At 44.6% G+C, this 25,602-nt stretch overlaps 1 protein-coding gene across 3 annotated transcripts in view; it reads right to left on the reverse strand.

Moving 5' to 3' along the window:
- Nucleotides 1-25,602, reverse strand: part of PDPK1 (3-phosphoinositide dependent protein kinase 1) — an 86,836-nt gene that overhangs the window by 21,308 nt on the left and 39,926 nt on the right. For all 3 annotated transcript variants that reach the window (XM_079781843.1, XM_079781844.1, XM_079781842.1), the window contains 7 exons: nucleotides 25,524-25,566; nucleotides 25,117-25,254; nucleotides 19,949-20,093; nucleotides 19,002-19,099; nucleotides 11,717-11,792; nucleotides 6,717-6,785; nucleotides 6,369-6,465 (listed from right to left, as the gene is read on the reverse strand). In XM_079781843.1, the coding sequence (XP_079637969.1) occupies nucleotides 6,369-6,465; nucleotides 6,717-6,785; nucleotides 11,717-11,792; nucleotides 19,002-19,099; nucleotides 19,949-20,093; nucleotides 25,117-25,254; nucleotides 25,524-25,566 (666 nt within the window). The remainder of the gene's footprint in view (nucleotides 1-6,368; nucleotides 6,466-6,716; nucleotides 6,786-11,716; nucleotides 11,793-19,001; nucleotides 19,100-19,948; nucleotides 20,094-25,116; nucleotides 25,255-25,523; nucleotides 25,567-25,602) is intronic.

Here is a 25,602-nt window from a genome sequence, read left to right on the forward strand (position 1 = left end):
GACATTAAGGGGGAGCGACTAATATGGTCTTAGTAGGAGATTTCAATAACCTACTGTCACCAATGGATCTTCCAGACAAAAAAATCAACAAGGCAACGACAACCCTAAATGACACAATGAATTAGTTGGACTTAATCGATATTTATAGACTATTTCATCTCAAAACAGCAGAATATACATTCTTTTCAAGTGCATGTGGAACATCCTCAAAGACAGATCACATGTTAGGACACAAAATAAGTCTTCATAAATTCAAGAGGATTGAAATCATATCAAGCATCATCTCTGATCAAAATGATATGAAACTAAAAATCAACTACAATAAAAAAACGGAAAAACATTCAAACACATGGAGGCTAAAATAGCATGTTAGTAAACAATGACTGGGCTAATAATCAGATTAAGGGGAAATAAAAACATTAACTGGAAACAAATGAAAATGAACATACAACAACCCAAAATCTATGGGACAAAGCAAAAGTAGTTCTATGAGGGAAGTTCATAGCATTACAGGCCTACCTCAAGAAAAATCTCAATCAATCTAACCATTGCCCTAAAAAAACATTAGAAAAAGAACAACAAACAAAACCCAGAATAAATGGAAGGAAATAATAAAGATCAGAGCATAAATAAACGACATAGAAACTTAAAAAACAACAACAATGAAATTGGTTCTTTGAAAAGATAAACAAAATTGATGAACCTTTAATCAGAGTCATCAAGAAAAAAAAAGGACCCAAATAAGTAAAATCAGAAATAAAGAGGTGAAGTAATAACTGACATCACAGAAATACAAAGGATTGTAAGAAAAGACTATGAACAACTATATGCCAACAAATTGGACAACCTGGGCAAAACAGATAAATTCCTAGAAACATACAATCTCCCAAAACTGATTCAAGAAGAAACAGAAAACCTAGAATAGACAGATTACAACTAATGAAATTGAAGCAGTAATTTAAAAACTCCTAGCAAAGTTCTGGACCAGATGGCTTCACAGGCAAATTTTACCAAACATTCAGAAGAATGCACACCTATACTCCTCAAACTGTTCAAAAAAATTCAAGATGAAGGAAGACTTCCAAGCTCTTTTTATGAGGCCAGCATTACCCTAATTCCAAAACCAGACAAATATACTACACAAAGAAAGAGAAGTATAGGCCAATATCCCTGATGAACACAGATGCAAAAATCCTCAATAAAATATTAGCAAACTGCCTGGTTGGTGGCTCAGTGGTTGAGCAATTACCTATGAACCAGGAGGTCACGGTTCAATTCCTGGTCAGGGCAGGGCAGGGCATATACCCGGTTGTGGACTTGATCCCCAGTGGGGGGCATGCAAGAGGCAGCTGATCAATGATTCTCTCTCTCACTGATGTTTCTATTTTTCTCTCTCCCTCTCCCTTCCTCTTTGAAATCAAAAAAAAAAATTTTTTTTTTAAATTAGCAAACTGATCCATAATACATTAAAAAGACCATACATCATGGCCAAGTGGGGTTTATTCTGGGGATGCAAGGTTGGTACAATATTCTCAAATCAATAAATATGATACACCACATAAACAAAATGAAGGATAACAATCACATGATCATATGAATAGATGCAGAAAAAGCATTTGATAAAATCCAGCACCCTAAAGAAAAGGCAAAAAAACAAAAACCAACCCCCCCACATACAAACACCCCCCCACACACAAAAGAAATACACACCAAAACATAAAATCTAGCACCCATTTATTATAGCACCCATCTGTGATGTCAGTAATATGGGAATAGAGGGGTCATACCTCAACATAATAAAGGCCATATATAACAAACCTACAGCCAACATCACACTCAGTGGGCAAAAACTAAAAGCATTTCCCTTAGATCAGGAACAAGACAAGGATGTCTGCTTTCACCACTCTCATTCAACACAGTACTGGAAGTCCTAGCCACAGCAATTAGACAAGAGGAAGAAATCAAAGGCATCCAAAGGAGGAAGTACAACTGTCATTATCCTCAGATGGCATGATATTGTACATAGAAAACCCTAATAATGCCACCAAAAATTACTAGAATAAATGAATTTAACTAAGTGGCAGGATACAAAATTAATATTCAGAAACCAGTGGCATTTTTATATACCAATAATGAACTATCAATAAGAGAAATTAAGAAAACAATCCCATTTACTATTGCAACAAAAAAATAAGGTTCCGCCGAAACCGGTTTGGCTCAGTGGATAGAGCGTCGGTCTGCGGACTGAAGGGTCCCAGGTTCGATTCCGGTCAGGGGCGTGTACATTGGTTGCGGGCACGTCCCCAGTGGGGGATGTGCGGGAGGCAGCTGGTCGGTGTTTCTCTCTCATCGATGTTTCTAGCTTTCTATCCCTCTCCCTTCCTCTCTGTAAAAAACCAATAAAATATATTTTAAAAAAAATAAGGTTCCTAGGAATAAATTTAACCAAGAAGGTAAAAGACATGTACTCATAAAATTATAGAACATTGAAGAAAGAAACTGAGGAAGATACAAATAATTGGAAGCATATATTATGTTTCATGGATTGAAAGAATTAAAATGTCCATACTACCAAAGTAATCTATAGATTCAACACAGTTCCTATTAAAATACCAAAATAACCAAAGTGTGGCTTAGAGTGGGACGGGCACCGAAGGGTCTTAGGTTCAATTCCCGGTCAAGAGCATGCAGGTTCGATTCCCGGCCCTGGCCAGGGTGCGTGCAGGAGACAATCAATTAATGTGTCTCTCTCACACAGATGTTTCTCTCTCTCTCCGCCTCCCTCCCACACTCTCAAAAAAAAAAAAAATTCAATGGAAAAATTATCCTCAGGTGAGGATTAACAACAACAACAAAATACCAACAGCATATTTCACAGATCCAGAACAAATATTCCAAAAAATTTATATGAAACCAAAAAGGACTCCGAATAACCTCAACAATATTGAGAAAGAAAGTTGGAGTTATCACAATACCTGATATCAAACTATAACAAGGTCTGGTAATCGAAACAGCCCGGTACTAGCATAAGCACAGGCATATAGATCAATGAAACAGAACAAAGAGCCCAGAAATAAACCCACACCTTTATGGTCTATTAATATTTGACAAAGGAGGTAAGAACACATAATGGAATAAAGACAGTTTCTTCAATAAATGGTGCTGGGAAAATAGAACAGGTACATGCAAAAAGAAAAGAAACTAGACCACCAACTTGCACCATATATAAGAATAAACTCAAAATGGATAAAAGACTTAACTGTAAGTTGCAAAACCATAATAACTCTAGAAGAAAATATAGCCAGTAAAATCTCAGACATCTTTTGTAGTAATACTTTTTCCAATAGATCTCTCAGGGCAAGGGAAACAAAAGAATAATAAACAAATGGGACTATATCAAACTAAAAAGCTTTTTTGCAGAGCAAAAGAAACCATCAACAAAATGAAAAAGGAATCCAATGTATGGGACAACATATTTGCCAATGATACATCTAGTAAGGAAATAATTTCTAAAATATATAAAGAATGTACACAATTCAACACCAGAGGACAAAAAATCCTATTAAAAAGTGAGCAAAGGGCCCTAACCGGTTTGGCTCAGTGGATAGAGCGTCGGTCTGCGGACTGAAAGGTCCCAGGTTCAACTCCGGTCAAGGGCATGTACCTTGGTTGCGGGCACATCCCCAATAGGAGATGTGCAGGAGGCAGCTGATCGATGTTTCTCTCCCATCGATGTTTCTGACTCTCTATCCCTCTCTCTTCCTCTCTGTAAAAAAGATCAATAAAATATATTTAAAAAAAAAAAAGTGAGCAAAGGCCCTAGCCGGTTTGGCTCAGTGGGCAGAGCATTGACCTGTGGACTGAAGTGTCCCGGGTTCGATTCCGGTCAAGGGCACATGCCTGGATTGCGGGCTCGATCCCCAGTGGGGAGTATGCAGGAGGCAGCTGATCAATGATTCTCTCTCATCATTGATGTTTCTATCTCCCTCTCCCTCTCTCTCTGAAATCATTAAAAATAAAAAATAAAAAAATGGGCAAAGGACTTAATACACTTTTCCCAAGAGGACATGCAGATGGCTAATAGACATAAGAAAAATTATCAGCGTCATTAATCATCAGAGAGATGCAAATTAAAACCACAATGAGATATCACCTCCCTTCTGCCAGAATGGCTATCATCAATAAATCAACTAACAACAACTGCCGAAACCGGTTTGGCTCAGTGGATAGAGCGTCGGCCTGCGGACTCAAGGGTCCCAGGTTTGATTCCGGTCAAGGGTATGTACCTTGGTTGCGGGCACATCCCCAGTAGGGGGTGTGCAAGAGGCAGCTGATTGATGTTTCTCTCTCATCGATGTTTCTAACTCTCTATCCCTCTCTCTTCCTCTCTGTAAAAAATCAATAAAATATATTAAAAAAAAACACAAAAAAACACAAAAAACACAAACAACAAATGCTGGTGAGGTTGTGGAGAAAAGGGAACCCTTGTGCACTGTTGGTGGAAATGCAGACTGGTGCAGCCATTGTGAAAAACAGTATGGAGTTTTCTAAAAAAATTTTTAAAATCCTATATAATAAAGAGATAATATGCAAATTAACCCTCACACCCTCACAAGATGGCTGCCTATGACCAGGCCGGCAGGGGGGTTAGTGAGGGACGACCAAACAACTGAACAAGCAGGCTGCGTGGGGGAACCAGGCCGGCAGGGGGGTTAGTGAGGGACGACCAAACAACTGAACAAGCAGGCTGCGTGGGGGAACCAGGCCGGCAGGGGAGTTAGTGAGGGACAACTAAACGACTGAACAAGCAGGCTGTGTGGGGCGACCAGGCCAGTGGGGGGCCGTGAGGGGCGACCAGGACAGTGGGGGGGGGGCAGTTAGGGGCGACCAGGCCGGCGGGAGGGGTGCAGTTGGGGGCAACCAGGCTGGCAAGGGGGGGCAGTAAGGGATGACCAGACCGGCGAGGAGGGCAGTGAGGAGCAACCAGGCCAGCAGGGAGGGGGCAGTTGGGGGTGACCTGGCCGGCAGTGGGGGGCAGTTGGGGGCGACCTGGCAGGCAGGTGAGTGATTAGGAGCCAGCGGTGCAGGATTGTGAGAGGGATGTCCGACTGCCAGTTTACTGGCAGTCGGACATCCCCCAAGGGGTCCCAGATTGGAGAGGGTGCAGGCTGGGCTGAGGGTACCCACCCCCCGTGCACAAATTTCATGCACTGGGCCTCTAGTGGTATATATATGGCCCTAGCTGGATTGGCTCAGTGGATAGAGCATTGGCCTGCAGACCAAAGGGTCATGGGTTCCATTCCAGTCAAGGGCACGTGCCCAGTTGCGGGCTCGATCCCCAGAAGGGGGCATGCAGAAGGCAGCCAATCAATGATTCTCTCTCATAGCTTTTTATTAAATACTAGTGGCCCAGTGCACGAATTCGTGCACATTGAAAGGAAATTAATTAGAAGAAATATTTTAATATCACTATTCATGCTTTCTCTATAATAGAAGTGTCAACGAAATTTACGATTGACAATGACAGTTGGAAACACATGCATGCAACTGGCGCCAGCGAAAGCTTTATATGTATCACACATGCACAAGTCAACTTAGCCTTTTATATATATAGAATAAATTTGCTTAATTAGACCTGCTTTCGGATTTAGCTAAACTTTTTCCAGCCCAGTGAAGCACCCCAACTTCTCGTTTAGGTAATTGTCTTACTTCTTTTCAGTCGGGTCAAATTTCTAAGCTTTCTAAATCTCCGTTTTCCGGCTAATGTAAGGAAAATAGGATTCCACTGAGTCTCCTATTTACCTACTCCAGGACTTCAGTGAGGATCAAATGAGATGAGGCATGGAAAAATGCTTCACAGACATTTGGTTAAAGCGTGAAATGTTTGCACCTGGTTATAAAGCAAGTTGTTCCTGGGCTGAAGAAACTGCAAGGAGGCTATTTATCGCTAGGGAGAGGAAGCCGGGCCTTGCTACGTGACATCATTACCCGGTGCCACAGCGACCGTTTCAGGGCTGGGCTGGGCTGGGCTATGGGCTGCATTTTGCGCGTTGGGTTCTTGGCAGCGTCGGCTGTGATTTGGTGGGCTGTCACTCCGGGGTGGTGGTGGGGCCTGTGTTCCACTTGGGGGAAGCCGAGTGTTGCTTTGTGGGTGCCAGGTCCAAGGTGCCGTTTCTCTGTAAATGGCCAGTGTGCGTCACGGCAGCTTTTGCATTGAGCGTCTGCCCCCTGGTGGTCAGTGTGCATCATAGTGATTGGTTGGACACTTAGCATATTAGCCTTATATATATATAGATAGGTGCCTCCAGGTTCAGAGGGACTGGTTGGCTACCAGATCATCTTACAAGAAGAAAATGCAAAATATTTACCAAAAGTTTTTCCACAAGGTCTCTTGCCTTAGGAAAGAATTTTTCAGGAAAGTCATATTCCAACTTAATGATCTTCTGAAATATAAGATATTCGTTTCTGTAAAATAAGAGAAACCATCATTCTGGGTAGGGTCACACAAATCTCCCAGAAGCAAGCTGTACCTTTCCTGGGACAGTGTCTCCTCTCCCCACAGAGCCACTGTATTCATTAAAGCATCATTGTAAAAGTCCTCCCACCTTGGTTCAGCCTCCTCCCACTTCTCTGGCTGCTTCAATGGGCAGAGGTATGTGGGTGGGGGGTGGGTAGAAGGTGGAGGGTAGAGGGTAGGACCAGGGAGTGTCTCTTACCCGGCTCGGAATGGTGGGAGTCCTGCCACAAGCTGGTATATTATACATCCAAGAGCCCAAAGGTCTGAACTTTGAGGGGAAAAACAAAGAATGACATTTGTAAAATTTCAGTGACATGCAGAGGTCCTTCCGTTCCCTCTGTTCATACCACTCTATTTCAGCTTCCTATTTATTGCACTCCTTTAAAACCAGGTCAGTGTGAAGGTGGGAACCTACTTCAGGCCCTTTTCAAAGGGGCCTCCCTGGGAACTTGGGTCCAGAGTATCCTACACACACCTTTTTCCAATGTCAGCGGTAAGCGTGGTGCTGAGGACGCTGCTAAGAGATTCTCTCATTAACTCATTGTTTACCCCCAGGACAGAGACACAAGCTCACATATACCAAGAAACCAAATTAGACAATATATAGGATGTTCACAAAGCAAGCTTTCTCTTCCCCTTTTTGGACTCACAGTGCAAAGCCCTGCTCCTTCTTTATAAACATTTTAATTATATGTTTCAAAAGAAACACATTACAGTTCTAACTTGCCCTAAGTCATTTCCAGAACCAGCTGGCAGGGACTCGGGGGGAGGGGTGGGGGCAGCACTGCTCTCCTTGCCCTGGATGCCACCCCCTTTCCCACCTGCTCTGGTCTGTTTTCTGTTCCCTCAGTGCCACCTCAGAGCTCACAGCTGACACCTACTTTGCATATTTAATTTCCTCTGTAAGTGTTGCATTCTATTCCCAGCTCAGCCCTAAGAAATCATCAAGATGCTCCTCGACCTGCACTGCCAGCTGCCTCTACCTACTCCCACCTCCATCCCAGCCCTATCTGTCTATAGGGCTCAGAGGTGACGGGATGTAGTCAGTTTCTGGAAGAGGCAACCGCCTGATATCTGGAAAATGAATTCAAAGGGCATGGGTGGAGACAACAGGCAACTGCAGTGCCAGGGCCTTGGATGAGGGCTCTGTATGACCAGCACCAGGAGAGATGAGGAAGCTCTTGATTTGGAATAGAAATGCAACAGGTCAGAAATCTGAGTCACAACACAAAGATGGAGTGAAGGGCATTTAAAAAATGAAATCTAGCCGAAACCGGTTTGGCTCAGTGGATAGAGCGTCGGCCTGCAGACTCAAGGGTCCCAGGTTCGATTCCGGTCAAGGGCATGTACCTTGGTTGCGGGCACATCCCCAGTAAGGGGTGTGCAAGAGGCAGCTGATCGATGTTTCTCTCTCATCGATGTTTCTAACTCTATCCTTCTCTCTTCCTCTCTGTAAAAAATCAATAAAATATATTTTTAAAAAAGTGAAATCTACACCCTAGCTGGTTTGGCTCAGTGGATAGAGCATCGGACTGAAGGGTCCTGGGTTTGATACCTCGGTTGTAAGCTCAATTCCCAGCCCTGGTTGGGGTGCATGCAGGAGGCAACAAATAAATGTGTCTTTCTCACAGTGATGTTTCTCTCTCTGTGTCTTCCCCCTCCCTTCCACTCCCTCTAAAAATTAATGGAAAAATATTCTTGGGTGAGGATTAACAAAAAAATAAACACCTACATTCTACCCAGTAACTAGTTTTTATACTTGATTTTCTCTATTGTTTAGTCTAGTTAAAATAGGAAGCTACATAAGAAAAACACCTACAGCAAAGCATGCCCTTTATATGTGGACACAGTCAGAGAGGATGGAAAGAGAGGGGACAGGGGTGGAGGGGGAGGGAGGAAAGGAGACATTGGGGGAGAGGGAGAGGGAGAGAGGGAGTGCCCCTCTGCCCCACAGCACACAGGGGGAGGGGGAAGGGGAGAGGGAGGGAGAGAGAAATATCGATGTGAGAGAGACACATTGATCAGCTGCCTCTTGCACGGGCCTGACCATGGCAGGGTTCCTGCAAACCAGGTGCGCACCCTTGACTGGGAATTGAACCCATGACCTCTTGGTCTGCGAACCAACACTCTAACCACTAAGCAACCCAGCCTGGGGCATTGGTTGATTCTTGTATGTGCCCTGACCAGGGATCGAACCCACAACCTTGGCGTATCGGGACGACACTCTAACCAACTGAGCTACCTAGTCAGGGCTCGAAAATGTTTTAAAATACAATAAAAACTAAAGGGGCAGTCAGTTTATTATTTCTAGCATGTACCAAAGACTTTTAAAATGTTCAGATAGGGCAAGTCATTCTACTTTTTAAAAAATATATATATTTCTTTATTGATTTCAGAGAGGAAGGAAGAGGGAGAGAGATAGAAACATCAATGATGAGAGAGAATCATTGATCGGCTGCCTTCTGCACTCCCCCTACTGGGGATTGAGCCGGCAACCCAGGCATGTGCCCTTGGCCAGAATCGAACCTGGAACCCTTCAGTCCGCAGGCCAACTCTCCATCCACTGAGCCAAACTGGTCAGGGCTCATTCTACTCTTTGAAATTCAACACAGGAACTTAGGGCAGCCTTGGGGCAGCCCTGGTGCTGCCTGGAAGATACCCCATCTCTCCCAGTGGACAAGCAGGAGTGCCCCTCTGCCCCACAGCACAGAATATGCAGCACACAGTAGGCATGCCAGATTGTGCCAAATAAACAAAACCACTTCAACATCCAATGATAAAGGAAGAGTTTGACAAACAACAGTAAATCATATGCTAAAACACCCCACAGCTGTTAAAGATGACTGCAAATAATTTTAGTGACATAGGGAAATGTTCATCATATAATCGCAATAATTATATAATGAACCATTATATATTTAATAATTACATAATAGTCATTAAGTATTTGATGGTTATGTAATAACTATTCAAAATTGGTTATTCAGTATGACTCCCAGTTGCATAAAAATTACATAACGATATGTAATACCCCTAGAAAAAAATAACTGGGAAGATACACCACCTCATTATGAGACTGTAAGTGGGCTGGAGACTCTGAGTGTTCTTATTTTTTTATTCTCCATATTTTCTAAGAATTCTTTTCAATGAATATGTATCACTTTTTAAATTAAAAAATCTGAACTATTTTTGAGTATCACATGCTAAAAATTTTAAAAGCATACAAAGATATACAGTATATTGTTATCTTCCTCACAACCCTGTTCTCTCAACATTACAGTGTTATTTTCCAGTCCTTGTATACTCTTCTAGTGTTGTAAAATGCATGAACAAACAGATCTGGGTAGACATTCTCCCTCCTTTTTTCACAAAAGGTGTCTTCCTTATCGCATTCAGTAGAGCTTGGAGATCTTCCCCATCATGCTAATAAGCTGCCTCATCCTACAAGTAAACCCAAAATTGAGGAAAAGCTAGTACTTAGTCAGCAGTGACACACACTTCAAGAATTTGGCCAACAGTACTCACCACCCTGAGGAAGGTGTCTCAGCCTCGGCACTGTAGACATGGGCGGGGGCGGGGGGGGGGCAATCATTCTTGCTGTGAGTATGGCTCTGCACTGCAGGATGCTGAGCGGATGTCCACTGTATACCAATAGCACTCTCTCCCAACCCTCACCAAGTTGTGACACCAAAACTGTGCCCATACACAGCCAAATGTTCCCTGGGGAGAATATTGGTTAAAAGGCCCCACGTAGGAATCCGTGACCTACAATAGCATTTGGTCCTTGGCAAAAGCTCAAAAACCAAGAGCCTGGAGACTGAAGTTTAATCCTTAAGAGAGCATCCTTCTATCCTTCATCGTGTTTCTGTCCCACAGCACCACCCCTTAAAGAGTTTTTTAAAAGCTGCTATGCTCACAAACACAGAGCTGCTGTCCCCAGAATCACTCACTCCTCTGATGGCTTTGGCACCGTTACTTTGTCATTTTAGGAAGGTAGTCCCTTGCAGCCTGCCAATCTACGTCACTGATCCTAAGACCCTCTGTCAACTCAAGGGAAGGTGCCAGCAGACCACGTGATTGGCTGGCCCCTGGGTAGGAAAAATCCAAAGAAAAGCTTTAACTACAGAATCTGTCACCACCTGGAGCCACTCCCCAAACTCTGTAACCCCAGATTCTACTGCCACCTCAGTCTTCCACCTGCCTCATAGCCTACCTGACAGCTCCCCAGACTTCTCCGCACTCCTAGCCATCAACACCCCCCCACCTTCTTTTCCTCCACTGCCCAGCTGCCCTGCTGCTGACCCTGCTCCACTCTTCAGACTACTGCCCTTGTGAACAGAACCCCAGCTCCTGTGTCCTCTATACCCTAATTTACTCTACACCCACCAAGGCCCTCAACTCTGTAGCTACTGCCAGGCCTGTCCCAGGTCGGAGCACTGAGCAGAGTTGGCTAGTGCTGCCTGGGCCCCTGCCAGGAAACTGGCTCTGTCCCCTCCCACACATGCTGCCTTCTGGGACTCTTCCCATAGTCTACAGAGTCCATAACACTAAACAGCTGATCTGCAGCTGCCAGTAATGCCAGTCTGCCAGAGCCGGAGGCAGCACAAGGATCCCTGAGCTTTAAAACAAGCAAGAAGCCTTGTTAAATAATAAAGACCTGTCTGCCACACTTCTTTTCACCAAACAGTTATTCTAAGGGAACAAGATCCAATCTCAAAGTATAAAGCAACAACCACCCCAGGAAGTATAAAGTGTAACAATAAAGTAGCACATTGGTTATTAAAAGAAAAATACTGTTTAAAAGGCAAAATGCTAACTTCTTCCAAAGTAAGCTTAGCTATATAAAGGCCATGAAAGGCACTCTCATTGAAAAAATAAATAATTTTTTTTCAGAGAGAAAGATCAATGATGAGAGAGACTCATCAATCAGTCGCCTACTGCACACCCCCCACCTGGAATCAAGCCCATAACCCAGGCATGTACCCTGACTGGGAATCGAACCATGACCTCCTGGTTCATAGACAGACACTCAACCACTGAGCTACACCGGCTGGGTGAAAGGCATTCTCTTAACTATTAATTTCACATTAATTAGCTACTTTAGAGAAAAGATTATTATGGATCAGGAAAAAAATATATATATATATACACACACACACATATGTGGATAAAAACAAGAACAAGAAAAAATCAGATTACCTTTTACAGGCCGATTTCTCTGTGAGCAGCTCTGGAGAAACATATTGGGCTGTTCCTACAAACGAGTTGGCCCTGGCTGATGAGAAGAGGAAAATGGTCATGCTGAGATACAAAACACTTAAAATTATGGACGTTCATATCAGGACATCATGGCTGACATGGGCATAAACTGGAGCTTTCTGCCAGCACAGCACTGGTCACTTGGAATCAGACTGTACTGTACAATCCCGAAAGCCTTACTTGTCCAGGGCCTACCCCTCACACCCCATTTTGAGAACCTCTCCTCCCAGAGATGGCTCAAAGGTCACCTGCTCAGTGACATTTTCCCTGACCACCAAGGAAGCTCATCCTGGCCACCTCCCTAACTCATGTGCTCCTAGTGCCTCTCACCAACACTAGAGCAGCCCTCACCTAGCATTCTCTCAGCTGGAGCATCTCAAGGAGCCTGTGGTGCTTAAAAACAGTTCCGGACATGCAGCAAGCACACAATGAACATGCACAGAATGCAGGAAAGGACTGGATCCCCTGCAGGGCAGGAATACCTTCTTGTAACAAACTGCTCAGGGAGGTCAGGGAATGAGACTCATGTTTCCCAGCTGGGCAACCTCCACAGCATACTGCTGTTTCTAGTACTGGACTGTGTGATGCAAGATTCACAAAGATCAACTGAAGAGCTGGATTGGGTGGCAGCAGGAGCCTCTGGACCTGCCCATCACCAGAGAGAGGAGGCACTGACACCCATTCACCCCAGTGGCCCCAAGGATCTTAGGGACCTCACCAATGGCCATGCATCCCTGAAAAGAACCACAGGCATAAGCTGCGTGCCCCACCACACTGCTCCTGAGGCATCCTACATGGAGCATCTCTGGCATTGGGGACCACACAGCTGCTCTCAGCCTTTCCTATGACTCTCAGAGGATGAAGGATCAGGGATGCCGGTATGAGAGCCACCTATCATCCGAAAACAAATTGATTCTCTAAGGAGAGGAGCCACATATTTCACTCACAGCAACCTTCCAGGCTGGTACTGTGTAAACCAGCAGACATTTGCTGTCTACTTTTATGATTGAAGGAAATGTTCAATTCACTGAAAGATTAATGAAAATCAGTGACTTTTCTCCTCTCCAGTGTCATGGCTGACTGGCTTCTATCTATGACACCAGGGTAAAACCCCCAAAGAGAGCATTAGAAAACCACAGAAGTCACCTCCCCCTGGAAGTTCAGCGATAAGCTAAAGATCAAACTTCTCCAGCTATTGAAAAACCAGACCCAGAACCCATCATTGGTAAACATGGCCTCCTCTATGCCACTGACCCCCTCACCTGTAGGACACACAGTCAGGGGAAAGGAGAAAGGTATTGGGCTGGGTTGCTGTTTCTATCCTCAAAGTGGTTCAAAGAAAGTGATCAGCATCCTGGGCTATGGACCACTCTGGTCACCACAAATCTGTAAGTCAAACTCTGAAGTGCCAGTGGGGAAGGAGGGACCTAAAGAAGTGTTCCTAAGGTCTGGGGACTCTCATACTCTCTTCAAGCCAAAAGTGCAGACTGCTAGTGTCATACCCATAAACCCACATGAAGCACAGCAAACATTCACAAAATATGGTCACCTCTTGGACAAAAGGTGAGAAAACAGACTACTGCAACACATAAAAAGGAGTCTGGCCCTGGCCAGTGTGGCTCAGTTGGTTGAGCATCATCCTCTGCACTGAAAGGTTGCCAGTTTGATTCCCGGTCAGGGCACATGCCTGGGTTGTGGGCTCAATCCCCAGTTGGGGGCATGCAAGAGGCAGCTGATCTATGTTTTCCTCTCACATCAATATTTCTTTTTCTCTCCCTCTCCCTCTCTCCCTCCCTCCCTCCCTCCCTCCCTCTCTCTCTCTCTCTCTCTCTCAAAATCAATTTTTTTAAAAAAGGGAGTATGCAAGCGAGATTTATCCCAAGAATGCAAAGGTGATTAATATTTATAAATCAATCAATGTAATACATCATATCATTAAAATTAAGGACAAAACCACATGGTCAACTCAATAAATGCAGAAAAAGCATCTAACAAAAATTCAACATTCCTTCATGATAAAAATACATAAAATAAGAACAGAAAGAAACCTCCTCAACCTGATAAAGGCATCTATGAAAAAGCCAAAATTAACTTGTTACTCACAGTGAAAGACTAAGAGCTTTTCCTAGGATTAGGAACAAGACAAGGATGTCACTCTTGCCATTTCTATTCAACATAGTGGAGGTTCTACCAGGACAATTAAGACAAGAAAATGAAATAAAAGGAATCCAGATTAGAAAGGAAAAAGTAAACTATCTCTAATCATAGATGACATGACCTTGTACACAAACATCAACTGTATTTCTTTTTTCTTTTAAACCTTCACCCGAGGACATGTTGATAGAGAGTTATCTTTTTTACTTTCTTAATGGTATCATGGCATAAAAGTTTTTAAACTTAATGTGGCATAATTTACCTATTTTTTTTTTTTCTTCTGTTGCTGTGCCTTTGAGGTGTGTGTGTGTGTGTGTGTGTGTTTTGTACCTTTGGTACTGTATCTAAGAAACCATTCCCTAACCCAAGGTCATGAAGTTTACTCCTATGCTTTCTTTCAAGAGTGTTAATAGTTTTAGATCCTAGATTCAGATCTCCAATCTACCCAAGTAAACATCTTGAGTTAACTTTTGTGTATGGTGTGAGGCAAGGGGTAATAATGCTTTTGATAATTTGGTCATCACTGGAGGACGATGGTGAACCAATTCATGATTTTCAAAAGTGGCAAGGGGAAAGAGCAAGCATTTATCCTGTTTTTCCTCCACAATCAATAGGAAAAGGAAATAGTTGCTATGGGGAAATTTCTCTTTAAAAAAAGAATTCCATCTCATGAGTAAAAGAATTAGACTATAATCATTCTGTATTCTCTACTGAATTAATGGATCTAAGCCATTATGGCTTTAAAGGGCTGTTGACAACATAGAGAAATAAATGGGTGTCAAATGCTTCCTAATAAAGAAGGCACCACCACCAGACTCTGGTGTGAGATAATTGAACCTGAATATGATCAAAGTGACCAGCACCAACTGCCAATTTACAGGATGTACAGAGGAGAGGAGCATGTGACATGACTCCAAAGAGATGTAATCAGGAAACTTTAGAAGACAAATGACCTGGTTTCTTCAACAGACTGCAAGGGAAAGAAATAAAGATGGGGGGGAGGGGAGGGGAACGCGCGCGGAAGCCACAGATTAAAAGAAATTTAAGAGATAAATTAGCTAAGTTCAAATGTGGGAACTTTGGCTGTCCACAGAGGGGACGTGCAGAAAAGGTGCAGCTGGAGTGACAGAATGATTTAGGCTCCGAAGTCTTCCCCTGGATCCCCCCCTCCAGCTGTCCTCCAACCTACACCAGCAGACCCACCCGTCCTGTAAGTGAAGCCTCCACATCTGGCTGTATACCAGAAAAGCCTACATAGCTCAGGACACAGGTTTTCAGACACAAACCCCAAGTCTGAACCTCCAGCGTCCCCAAGTAACTCAAGCCTTTTGCAAAGGGGGCAAAGGCCAGAGACACAGCCACAGACAAGGGGCTTACTCGACACGATTAAGCTGTCCTCACCCAGATATGTCTGTGGTACCCTTGTGCAAGGTCAGAAGTCACAAGTAGCCCTGGCTGGTTTGGCTCAGTGGATAGAGCGTCGGCCTGTGGACTGAAGGGTCCCAGGTTCGATTCCGGTCAAGGGCATGTACCTTGGTTGCAGGCACATCCCCAGTTGGGGGTGTGCAGGAGGCAGCTGATTGATGTTTCTCTCTCATGGATATTTCTAACTCTCTCTAACTCTCTATCCCTCTCCCTTCCTCTCTGTGAAAAATCAATAAAATATGTTTAAAAAAAAAGAAGAAGAAGAAGAAGTCACAAGTCCTCTGTGCCGGAAATTGTTCATCAATCCCGTATGCCCTCAACAGTCCCCACTGTGTCCCACCCTGCCCATTATAGACAGGGAGGCGACTCTGACCTAACAGGCAGCAGTGAGAGAGAGATGCAGGGCTCACCCCCTTTCAGGAGCAACATATTGGGACAAAGGTCTGTGAAGATAGACAACCTGCCTCCTGCTAGGAGGAAGGCAAACATGCTTAGTGCACAGCTAAAGAATCTGAGCTCCCACCAACACTTTCCTTCTGGAAGTTTTAAGATGTTTTTGGGAAATCATCTTTGCACAAAAGTTTTTTGTTTTTTTTAAAGCTAGTACAGAAATATAAAGTACTTCAAACAGAAAATGAGAGTAATTCACTAAAATGAAACATTCACATAATTACATATGCTTTTCCATTTTCTTTAAGAAGAAAAAAAAAAGCCAACTCATCTATACTGAGTGGCCAGATTATTGTGATCTCTGAACGCATAATAATCTAGCCACTCAGTGTATATATATTAACCCTTTGCACTCGCTTGCTTTTTTCTCGATTCCTTTATTCTACTCGGGATTTAATTTTTTAAATACCCCAGATTTTACAAAGCGCGGCAGTAGAATAAAAAACTGGAGTTTCTTTTCATACAAACTTATTTGGATTTTTTTATATTTCAAATTATTGATACATTCAAAGAGTATAAAAAGAGCTGCTACCGATGCTAACCGTGTCGAGTCACACTCGACATCCGAGTGCAAAAGGTTAAGAGGCCCGGTGCATGAATTCCTGCATGGGTGGGGTCCGGCCAGCCTGGCCAGGGGAGGGGATATGGGAAGTTGGCCGGCCTGCCTGCTGGTCGAACTCCTGGTCAAGGGGACAATTTGCATATTAGCCTTTTATTATATAGGATATACACTGAGTGGCCAGATTATAATGCGTTCAGAGATCATAATAATCTGGCCACTCATTGTATATATACAAGCAATTCTCCCTGGTTTATAATGTAAGGATTTTTAGCTTCCTGCTTCCAGAAAGAAAGAAAAGCATGCTTATTTATTTCATTATTTCACCAATGCATTTAAATTCTTGTATTTTTTCAATGACTACAGGGCAACAGGACTAGCCTGTATTAAATATCAGATTCTGAAGGAAATATACATGAAGAAAGGACAAAGCAGACCCCAAGGTGGGCAGCTCTCAAGAATGACTGGGAGGTCCCATGGCAGAAGTCACACAGACTGTGATAAGCAGCCTAACAAGAACATTTGGGGACACAGCAATTCCTGTTGGGTTCACCTCTGTCATGAATAATGCTATGGTTATGGGTTATACCATGTCCATAAAAACATGATTACTGGCCAATAAAATGTTACTATGCAATATGCATAGGTTGAATAGATAAAGGTTTTGGGGCATCTCACAAGTGCCAGTAGGACTTCCCTGGCTTTGTGCATCTCCAGGTGGGAGACCATCCATCCTCTGATGCCCTCTATGGGAAGGAGGGAAAGGCAGCTACAAAAGGCAGGCAAGTGAGGCCAGGACTAAAACTTGTTGAGAAATAAGAGCATATCCCATGATTCCAAGTTTTGTTTCAGCCCTGAAAGGGTGGTGCTTTAGGATTCTCAGAGAGGTTCCCAAATCGAAGACGCTGGTGACTCAGTGAGTGTTTGCACAGAAATTAACCCTACCAGACCGCTGTACCGATTTTTCGGTAATTTACGAATCTGCCGCTATACCGCTGTTCCTAATTTTTGGTACTTTGCCTAGACCTATTTTCTACAATGTTTCCAAGTTCCATCTTATTCTAACTACTTGTTTGCATGTAACTAACATTTTTCTATATCATGTTGATTTTTTCTCTTTAATGCTCAGGAGCCCAGGTATAGGGGACAGTTAGGTTCAGGGCCTCAGGTCTGGTGGGTTTAAAGCACTAGCTGAATCTTAACTAGAACCCTCTGTTTGAAAACATGGGGCTGGAAAAACACCCAGAAAGGAAAGATAAGGCACCCTGCAGAAGGCTCACCAGGTGCCTCCCAGCAGCACAGGTTTGTGTCTCTACCCACGGTTGGCTGGGATGAGTGGACCCCAGGCATCAGCCCAATGGATGTCCAACACGCTGTTTAATCCCACCGCAATTCAAGCCCAAGATAGAGGGGGCCAGCCCGGCTGAGCTAGAGGACTTTCTAAAAAGCCAAGTTCCTCCCCACCGCTATGTAATACTCATAGTTTTCCTTTTCTACAAGAGAGTAGCTGTAGCAGAGTGGATGCTTTAGTCTGAATCTTTCTGCCAACAAACCCTGTATTCACACTCAGCATATCAGTTAGCCCAAGCACTTTTTATGCCTTTTATCAACGTCTTCCTCTCATGGCAGAGAGATGTGCGCATTATACAGAGGTCTCCACGACAGCCTCTTGGGTCAGGGTGGCTCTGACAGTCACAACTGTCCTAAGACCCAAAGTTCATTTTCCAGGTCACTTATTAACTTGCACAGTGCCCTTAGCTTCCCCCAAACCTCACCATAAAGGGCTTTATCTTCTCTCTACGCCAACACTTGACAACAATTTTCAGAAGTAAAATTGCCATTCTTTATACTTCCAGTTTGATTTCCATTCAACAAACACCTTAAGGGCAGTGAGAGCCCCTGCCGAGATGTCTCCTGGCTAGCTAGGACACCCAGGACACTCTTCTGGCCCAAGTTAGCAACTCCTCCTACGTGATACAGCTGTCACAATACATAATCCAATGCTAAGAATCACCCTAGGGGAACAGTGATTAGGATGGTTTGCAATCAGAAATATGCACTTGACCAAGTAAAAATCAATCCCTGTTCTGTGATTCTGTGGAACCTCACTATAATGTGTGTGCCTGGGCCACTACTGCAGCTGCACACGGGAAGTGGGGAGAAAGAAAGCTGGCAGGCTCTGGGATAGAGGGATAGTCCCCCCCCTAACCTCCAGTTACAAACTTCAGCGCCAACAGGAAGAGCTGCAAGCTGACCATACTGACCTCATGTACTTGCATGGGAGACCAGGAACAAATGCGGCACCCCAGCACTTTCTAAAACTAGGGAGGGTGAGCCACAGGGCACTCAAAAGTGCTCAAAGGGACCTATGACAACAACATGCAGAAAGCACCTGGTGACCCAGCACCCCCACTCAAGACCAGGCGGACCCACCATAGGCAGCCTAGAAAGCCCCTCCCTCCCACCCACTAGACCAGACATACAACTTTCCCTGTGAAAACTCAAGCATCTAGTTTACAATAACAAAGATATTACAAACATCTGTCACCACATGAACACAATGCAATTCACTGAATTTCGGAAAGGTTGTTTTTGATCTAAACACTAAGCAGGATCGACTGGAAATAAAACACACACCTTGTTTACTCTCTGGGGATAATACTTTTGCTGTTCCAAAATCTGTGATCTGGATGTGCATATCTTCATTTAACAAAATGTTTTCTGGTTTCAGGTCCCTGTGAAAGCAGATTTTTTATATTTGACATAAGTATTTAAAACAGCAATGTTATTACATACTCTAAATTTTGCCAAAAAGAAAATAAACTGGTTAATGCTAATCTTTATAGACTAACAATCAAGAATATAAACCTAAAGTTCACACTGAACAAATACCAGTTGCATATAATGACATTCAAATTACATCACTTCAAAACTGCCATCTATTATTTTTAAGAAACTTTTTTGAAGTATAATTTATCATTTAACCCATAAAATAGCTTTTATACCTATTATTGTAATCATTTCATAAAATATGGAAATCAAACTATCATACTGTACAACTTAATTTATAAAAAGTCCAATTTTTAAAAGTCAGTTAAAAAAAAGCCCTGGCCAGGTAGCTCAGTTGGTTAGAGCATTGTCCTGATATGCCAAGGTTGTGGGTGCAATCCCCAGTCAGAGCACATACAAGAAGCAACCAATGAATGCATAAATAAGTGGAATAGCAAATCGATGTATCTCTCTTTCTCCCTTCCTCTCTCTCTCTCTCTCTCTCAAATTTTTAAGAAAGAGCTTATTTGAATACTTTCAATTTGACTTTATCAGAAAGTCATGGAAAACAAGACCAGAAGAAAGTACACACAAAAGCCGTAAGTGACAAAATAAAAGCAGCAGTCAAAATGGGTAAGAAAACTGCTAGCCTGGCAAAAAAGACATAATTTCATCTAATAGTTGAAGGTCTGTGAGGCTCTCAATGTCAGAGTGATGTGAACTCTTCTTAGTTTTCATGAGGCATCCCACCCTCCATTAAATAAACCACAGCTGCCCCCGACCTGAGAGCAGAGCCCCAGTCCTCAGCTTGGTACCTGTGAATGATGCCCCTGCCATGCAAGTACTCTAGAGCAGACACCATCTCAGCTGTGTAAAATCGGGTGCACGTCTCATCGAATGAACCAATTTTGCGAATGTATTTAAGTAGTTCTCCATTTTTGGCATAACTAAGGCCAAAATCTAAACATTGCATAGTTAAGGAAGAATGCAAAAATCATTTTTAAAAAACTAACCTTAACCCAATAGAAATTTTTTAAATTAATGAAAACTGAAAGTACCTGTGGCCCAGACTGCTGCCCCTCTTCGAGTCAGACTCTGTCATGTTCAGACTCATGGCCAATGGGAATCCCAGACCCCAGCTCCAGGGCAAGGCCCAAGGATAAGTTTCTCACCAAGAACACAATGACATGAGTCTTTCAGCCCAAGTGACCCTTCTGGATTCCACTGGCCCAGAAGGCACATGTGGCCCCAGTGAAGGGAAGCTGCTAGAGATTGCAGTCAAATGCCCCTTTGCAGGCTTCAGCCAAGGTGTGTGTATGGGAGTGGGGAGGGGGCGTGTTTCCATCATAATCCAGTCTCCACACCTGCACCATATGTATACATTTACTGAGCACCAGCTGCATTCCACATGCTGTGCTAAGAGCCAATTCATGCAAAGGTTTCTCAAATGAACGCTCTGTTTCCAATTATAAAGTGACAAGTTTTGTAAGAGAAATGCCGTTTTATTAACTTCTTGCTTCAATTTATTTATTAGGCACCCAATGGGGAGAGACTGGAGGAACACTGTCATCTTTCCTCTGGACACCACTACATTGTGATATGTTTTTTATCTATTTTCCATTTTCCAAAGAGGACTAATGGTTGCAAAAATAAATGGATCCCATATAACTTCTTCCTCCCAGAAGCCCCAAACATATGTGCCTATTAATGGAAATCTACAGGTACTTCACCACTGGCAGCTAGGGACGGAAAGGGTTGGCCGGTGCTCAGGGTGTTCCATCTCGTTTCCGTTTGCCACGGTACTACCATTCCCACCAAGAAGGAACCTGAAGCTGCAGTACAGTGAGGGCAATCCCAGGAGGAAGAGACCAACCACCAAGACTGCCCAAACCTGCCCTGAATCCAGCCCCACCTGTTGACCACCCAAGCCCTTCTAACCAGGACATCTAACCGGAACCTGAGGAATTCAAAGGGTCTCAACCAGGCCCCCTTCCCTCCATGTCCTGCTCTGCCCCCCTCCACAGGGAAGGCTATAGACTCTGGCTTGCCCGAACCCAAGCAGGAGCTCAGCACTGCCTGGGCAGGTGGCCTCACCTGGAATAGCCAAGGAGCTTCACCAGTTAGGAATGCCATCTCCCAGGAGCCTACATTCCACAGGGGCTCAGCCACAGCCACAGCCACAGCCACAGCCACAGCACCTTTTCCTGCTTCACAGGTTCTGCTCCTTGCCTGACCATCCTCTGTGTTCCTATTTCCCATTTAAGAGATACTTCTAGTTCTGTGCTCAACTGTGAAGCTAAGGTGACTGATAGGTTTTGAATATGACAGATGTTAAGGATCATAGTTCCAAGCTCATATTCCCTCCAACCACACACATTTCTCATCCTCCAGAAATACTTTTTCAGATCTCATTGGTCCATTTCCCATACTACCTCCTTCAGCAAAGCCAATGCCGTAGGGCACTGAGGAAATCTGTTCTACTGCATGGAGTGGTACATTCCCAGAAGGATGAGCACAGATCAGGCCTTTTGCAGAGCCTGGTGAACCCAAAGCCTGAACTTTGCAGGGGATCCTGGCTCAGAGAGATTAAGCAACCCAACTGATTCAAGGTGACAAAGCCAAGGGAGGACAGGACTGAAGCCCAGCCTCCTGAGGCCTAGGTGCACTGCTCCTGTCCCCAAGCTGCAAGAGGGGACACACAAAGATGAACAGGTGGGGAATGGAGGAAGAATGCAGGCTAGCCGAGTAACAGCCTCTGAATCCCCTCAACCTCCATCCCTGCAGGAGGGAAACACATCAGTGCAGCCTGGAAGGAAGGGTGGGCTTGAGCTCAGCAGTGTCTTGGAGCTTGGCTCCCTGTCCAGAGCCCTGGTTTCCAGGCTGCAACAGGGATGTCACCAGGCTCTGCCTTACCTGTCCTGAGGGGAGTTTGCCCCTGCAGTCACTCCAGTGTCTCCTCAATGTGTAAATTATGGCTAAAGGGAGTGTGGTGTGCCTATTGGGGCTTTCTTCAGGCAGAGCGTTTCCTTTTCTTTCTCTCTTAATACAATGTATGCCACTAAGGATTTCAACTTGAGGTAGAAGTCCCTCTTTCACTCCTGTCAGAGGTAAAGCAAGCCCTCACAGCCTTCACAGGCATTGGAATTTGCCTTAAAATTTAAGAGTAACAGTTACCACTGAACCAAGTCCCCTAGAGTCCCCTCCACCTGCATTGCTCTGGCCAATCCCATCTAAAATTAGACAGCAAGCTCACTCATCTAGACTCTGAACCACCTAATCGCATCTCACATGGCCTTTGGAGAAGATAAAGCCAAGTGTGTGCGATCTGTTGGAGCCCACAACCAACAAGACACATTGTCCCAGGGGCCTACAGAAAGCCCAGGCCCGGGCCTCCAAAAAATGTGGCAACCAGAGATCCCCACAGGCTCCAGGAGCACAGTCACATGGGTCCCAGGGAGCACAAGGATCAAAGGGTCAAGGTGGCCCCAGAGGTGAGAGAGACAGAACAGACATGAAGAGGACCCTTCAATGTCCTCAGGAAGCCATTAATGGCTGCTGCATGGCATGACAACAAAGAGACAGGGACAAGAAGTGATGGAACCAGGTGGAGAGACATTCTATAACACCTAAAAAACACCAATGAGGAACCCCCTCCCCACCTCCCATACCTTTGGCTGCTAGACCACTTTATTGCCCCCGCTTACAGAGAATCCGCTAGGAAGAACCTGCCCTGTGCGCTGTCTGACTTCCTCACCTCTTCCAAACCCTCCTCCTACTTCCAAACTGCCACTAACAATGACAACTTGCACCAGGGCCAAGCCATAGATGAGGCCCATGCCCCATGCACTTGACCACTTGGCAGCATCTGGCCCAGCTGCAGCACCCTTCTTCAGAAACCATTTGGTCCTGTGGCCCCTGAGTCTCTGTCCTCTCAACTCACTAGCAACACCCCCTCCCCCCCTAGCCTTCTAAAAGAGTCCCTTCCAAGTGCCAATCTCTGTGAATGTGGGTGGCCCAGGCTCAGGCCTAAGACCTTTTCCCCTTGTTGAGTGCCCTTCAGTGGCTGGCCAGCCTGCTAAGGCAGTCCCGACTCCTCCCTGAGCTCTGCTGGCAGTCACCCAGCAGCCCACTTGGCCCTCTAGCAGCTAGCAACTACATATGTGTCAAATGCCAATGCAACATCCACTCCTGGCCTGGCCTCCTTCCAGTCTCTTCCGGCTCAATTACAGCACCACTGCGCATCCAGGTTCTGAGGTCCACCCCTGAGAGCCACCTTGACTCCATTCTTCCTCGCCCGTTTACTTATAAGAACCTTCACTGAAGCAGCAGCCAGAGTGAACAGCTGCCTTGCTGGAGACCTTCCTGGGCTCCCTGCCACACTCAGAAGAAAATCCAAAATTCTCATCAGGCCTCTGAAGCTCAAAGAGCTGACCCCTACCCAGCCTTTTCGCTCCACCCACACATACATGCTCCTGTCCTCACCCAGTGCGGGTCTCTGCCTGACATTGTCAACTAGGACCACCAAGCTAAAACAGTAGCATGCTCCAACACTCCCTTACCTGGTTTTACTACTCTTGGTCTCTTAGGTATTGATCACCTGTGTTACCTACCTCCTGCATGGAAATTTAAGGTCTCCGAAGACAAAACCCTCATCTCATTTACCAGCACATTGTCATCACCCAGCATTCACCAAAGACTTCTCAATAAACAAAAAGAACAAATTCAGCTGACAGCTGATGAAGCCAGAAAATGGTGTTAAAAGGGGAACAGGACTGAGCAAAGTTTTAACCCAGAAGAATCTGTGTATAGAGAGGGAGGGGAAAGGAAGCCTGAACCGGTGGGAATAGAAGATGGGGAAGGCAAACTCTCAGGCACTGGACCACCTTTGGAAGTGGTGTGGTGAGGGGAAGGGGCTCTGGAGACCTTGAAAACAAGAGGAAAAGAACAAATACAAAGACTGAGGTTTAAACCTAAACAAGCTCTTAACCTACTCCATTTGACAGTCCAACCTCTCTTGGTTGAGTAGAAACCAAGAGCGTCTGCTGCGATTGAGAACAGTCACCAGGCAAACAGGGGCTGAGGGAAGTCTTGGTTTAGAAGAACTACAGTAAAGGGACTGAGAAGTGAGGAAATACTGGCCAGTCTGGCTACATGATGGGTAGGCCCACGATAAGCTGCATGACATAGACGTGTGGTCCACCCTGACTGCCATGGTACCCTGCTTCCCTTATCCCTAAGCAAAGGTAAAAGAGTTAGAGAAGTCAGGAAACATAAGATGCCCTCAAACAAAGCAAAGAATCAGCGAGTATGATATCTCTGATGGAGATGCAGCTGCAAAGCCATGAAGAGCCAGAAGCACTGGGTGATCAGAGATTTTAAAAAAAGGCACTGAGAGCAGACTTCATAGGGAGCAGGAGGAGGGAGGTTGGAGACCCCAGGGAGAGGACAGCATCTATGTATAGGGAGAAAGGGTTTGGACTCCTATGGGTCACTCCCTGAACTTCTCACCTGGGGACTGAGCCTGGTAAAAATGTCCCTTCCAACCAAACCCCACATGCCTGAGCCAAAGAAGTCAGATAGTTGCCCACCTTCTAGGAGCCCCAGGTGCCCAAGATTATTCTTCCTCTCTCACTTCCCTGCTTTTGAGCACAGGACTTGACACCTGATAGATACTCCAAGGATGCTGGTAAGAGGAATGAGGGAAGCCTTTGAATAAATGTATAGCAACCACTGGGTTAAAATAATAAAAATCCTTTATATACAATGCTTATCGATAAAAAAATGAAAAAATGTTTGTGATGGTCTCCCATGAAGTAACCCCAGGGGGCCACAGCCATGCTATGAATTCCTCTGTATTTAGAATATACAGCCCTTTTCCTTTCCAGGAGAAGGGACTACTTGCAAAAACAACCATGTTGTCATGATGCCAAACTAATAGGGGTCACTGTGTGATTTCAGAACGCTTTGACTATTCAAAGGATACACAGCTTTTCATCATCCTGAAACGTGAAGTAAAGTTTAACAAAGAAGGGGTGATCCAGGCGCGACATCACGTCTCTCTCTCTGGTTACATACGGGACCTTGTTCTCTTTGATAATGTGACGTTTCTCTAGAATTTTAACTTAAGGTAAGAGAGAAGCAAGTTACTATGATTTGAAACGGTAAGAAAACACTAAAGACACAACTCATAAAGTTCAAATTTTTGGCATAAATTCAAATTTTTCACATAATGTGGCTACTGACTTCATAGTCTCTAAGACAGACCAACAGTGTCCTCTCCTCTAAAATCAGCACAGAAACCCCCAAGCGCTGGGCAGTGCCGAGCGGCCATGTGCCCAGAAGTGTACTGTCCCTGCATCCCAGACAAAGATTGCTGGAGTTAGTACTTACTAGCATATTCCCTTGAGGTTGCCAGTTCTCGGGCCAGAACAACCTGGTTTGGGAAGAAAAGGGGAAAAGAGAAAACAAA

The sequence above is a fragment of the Cnephaeus nilssonii genome (genome assembly GCF_951640355.1).
Source record: "Cnephaeus nilssonii genome assembly, chromosome: 2".
Lineage (NCBI taxonomy): Eukaryota > Metazoa > Chordata > Mammalia > Chiroptera > Vespertilionidae > Cnephaeus > Cnephaeus nilssonii.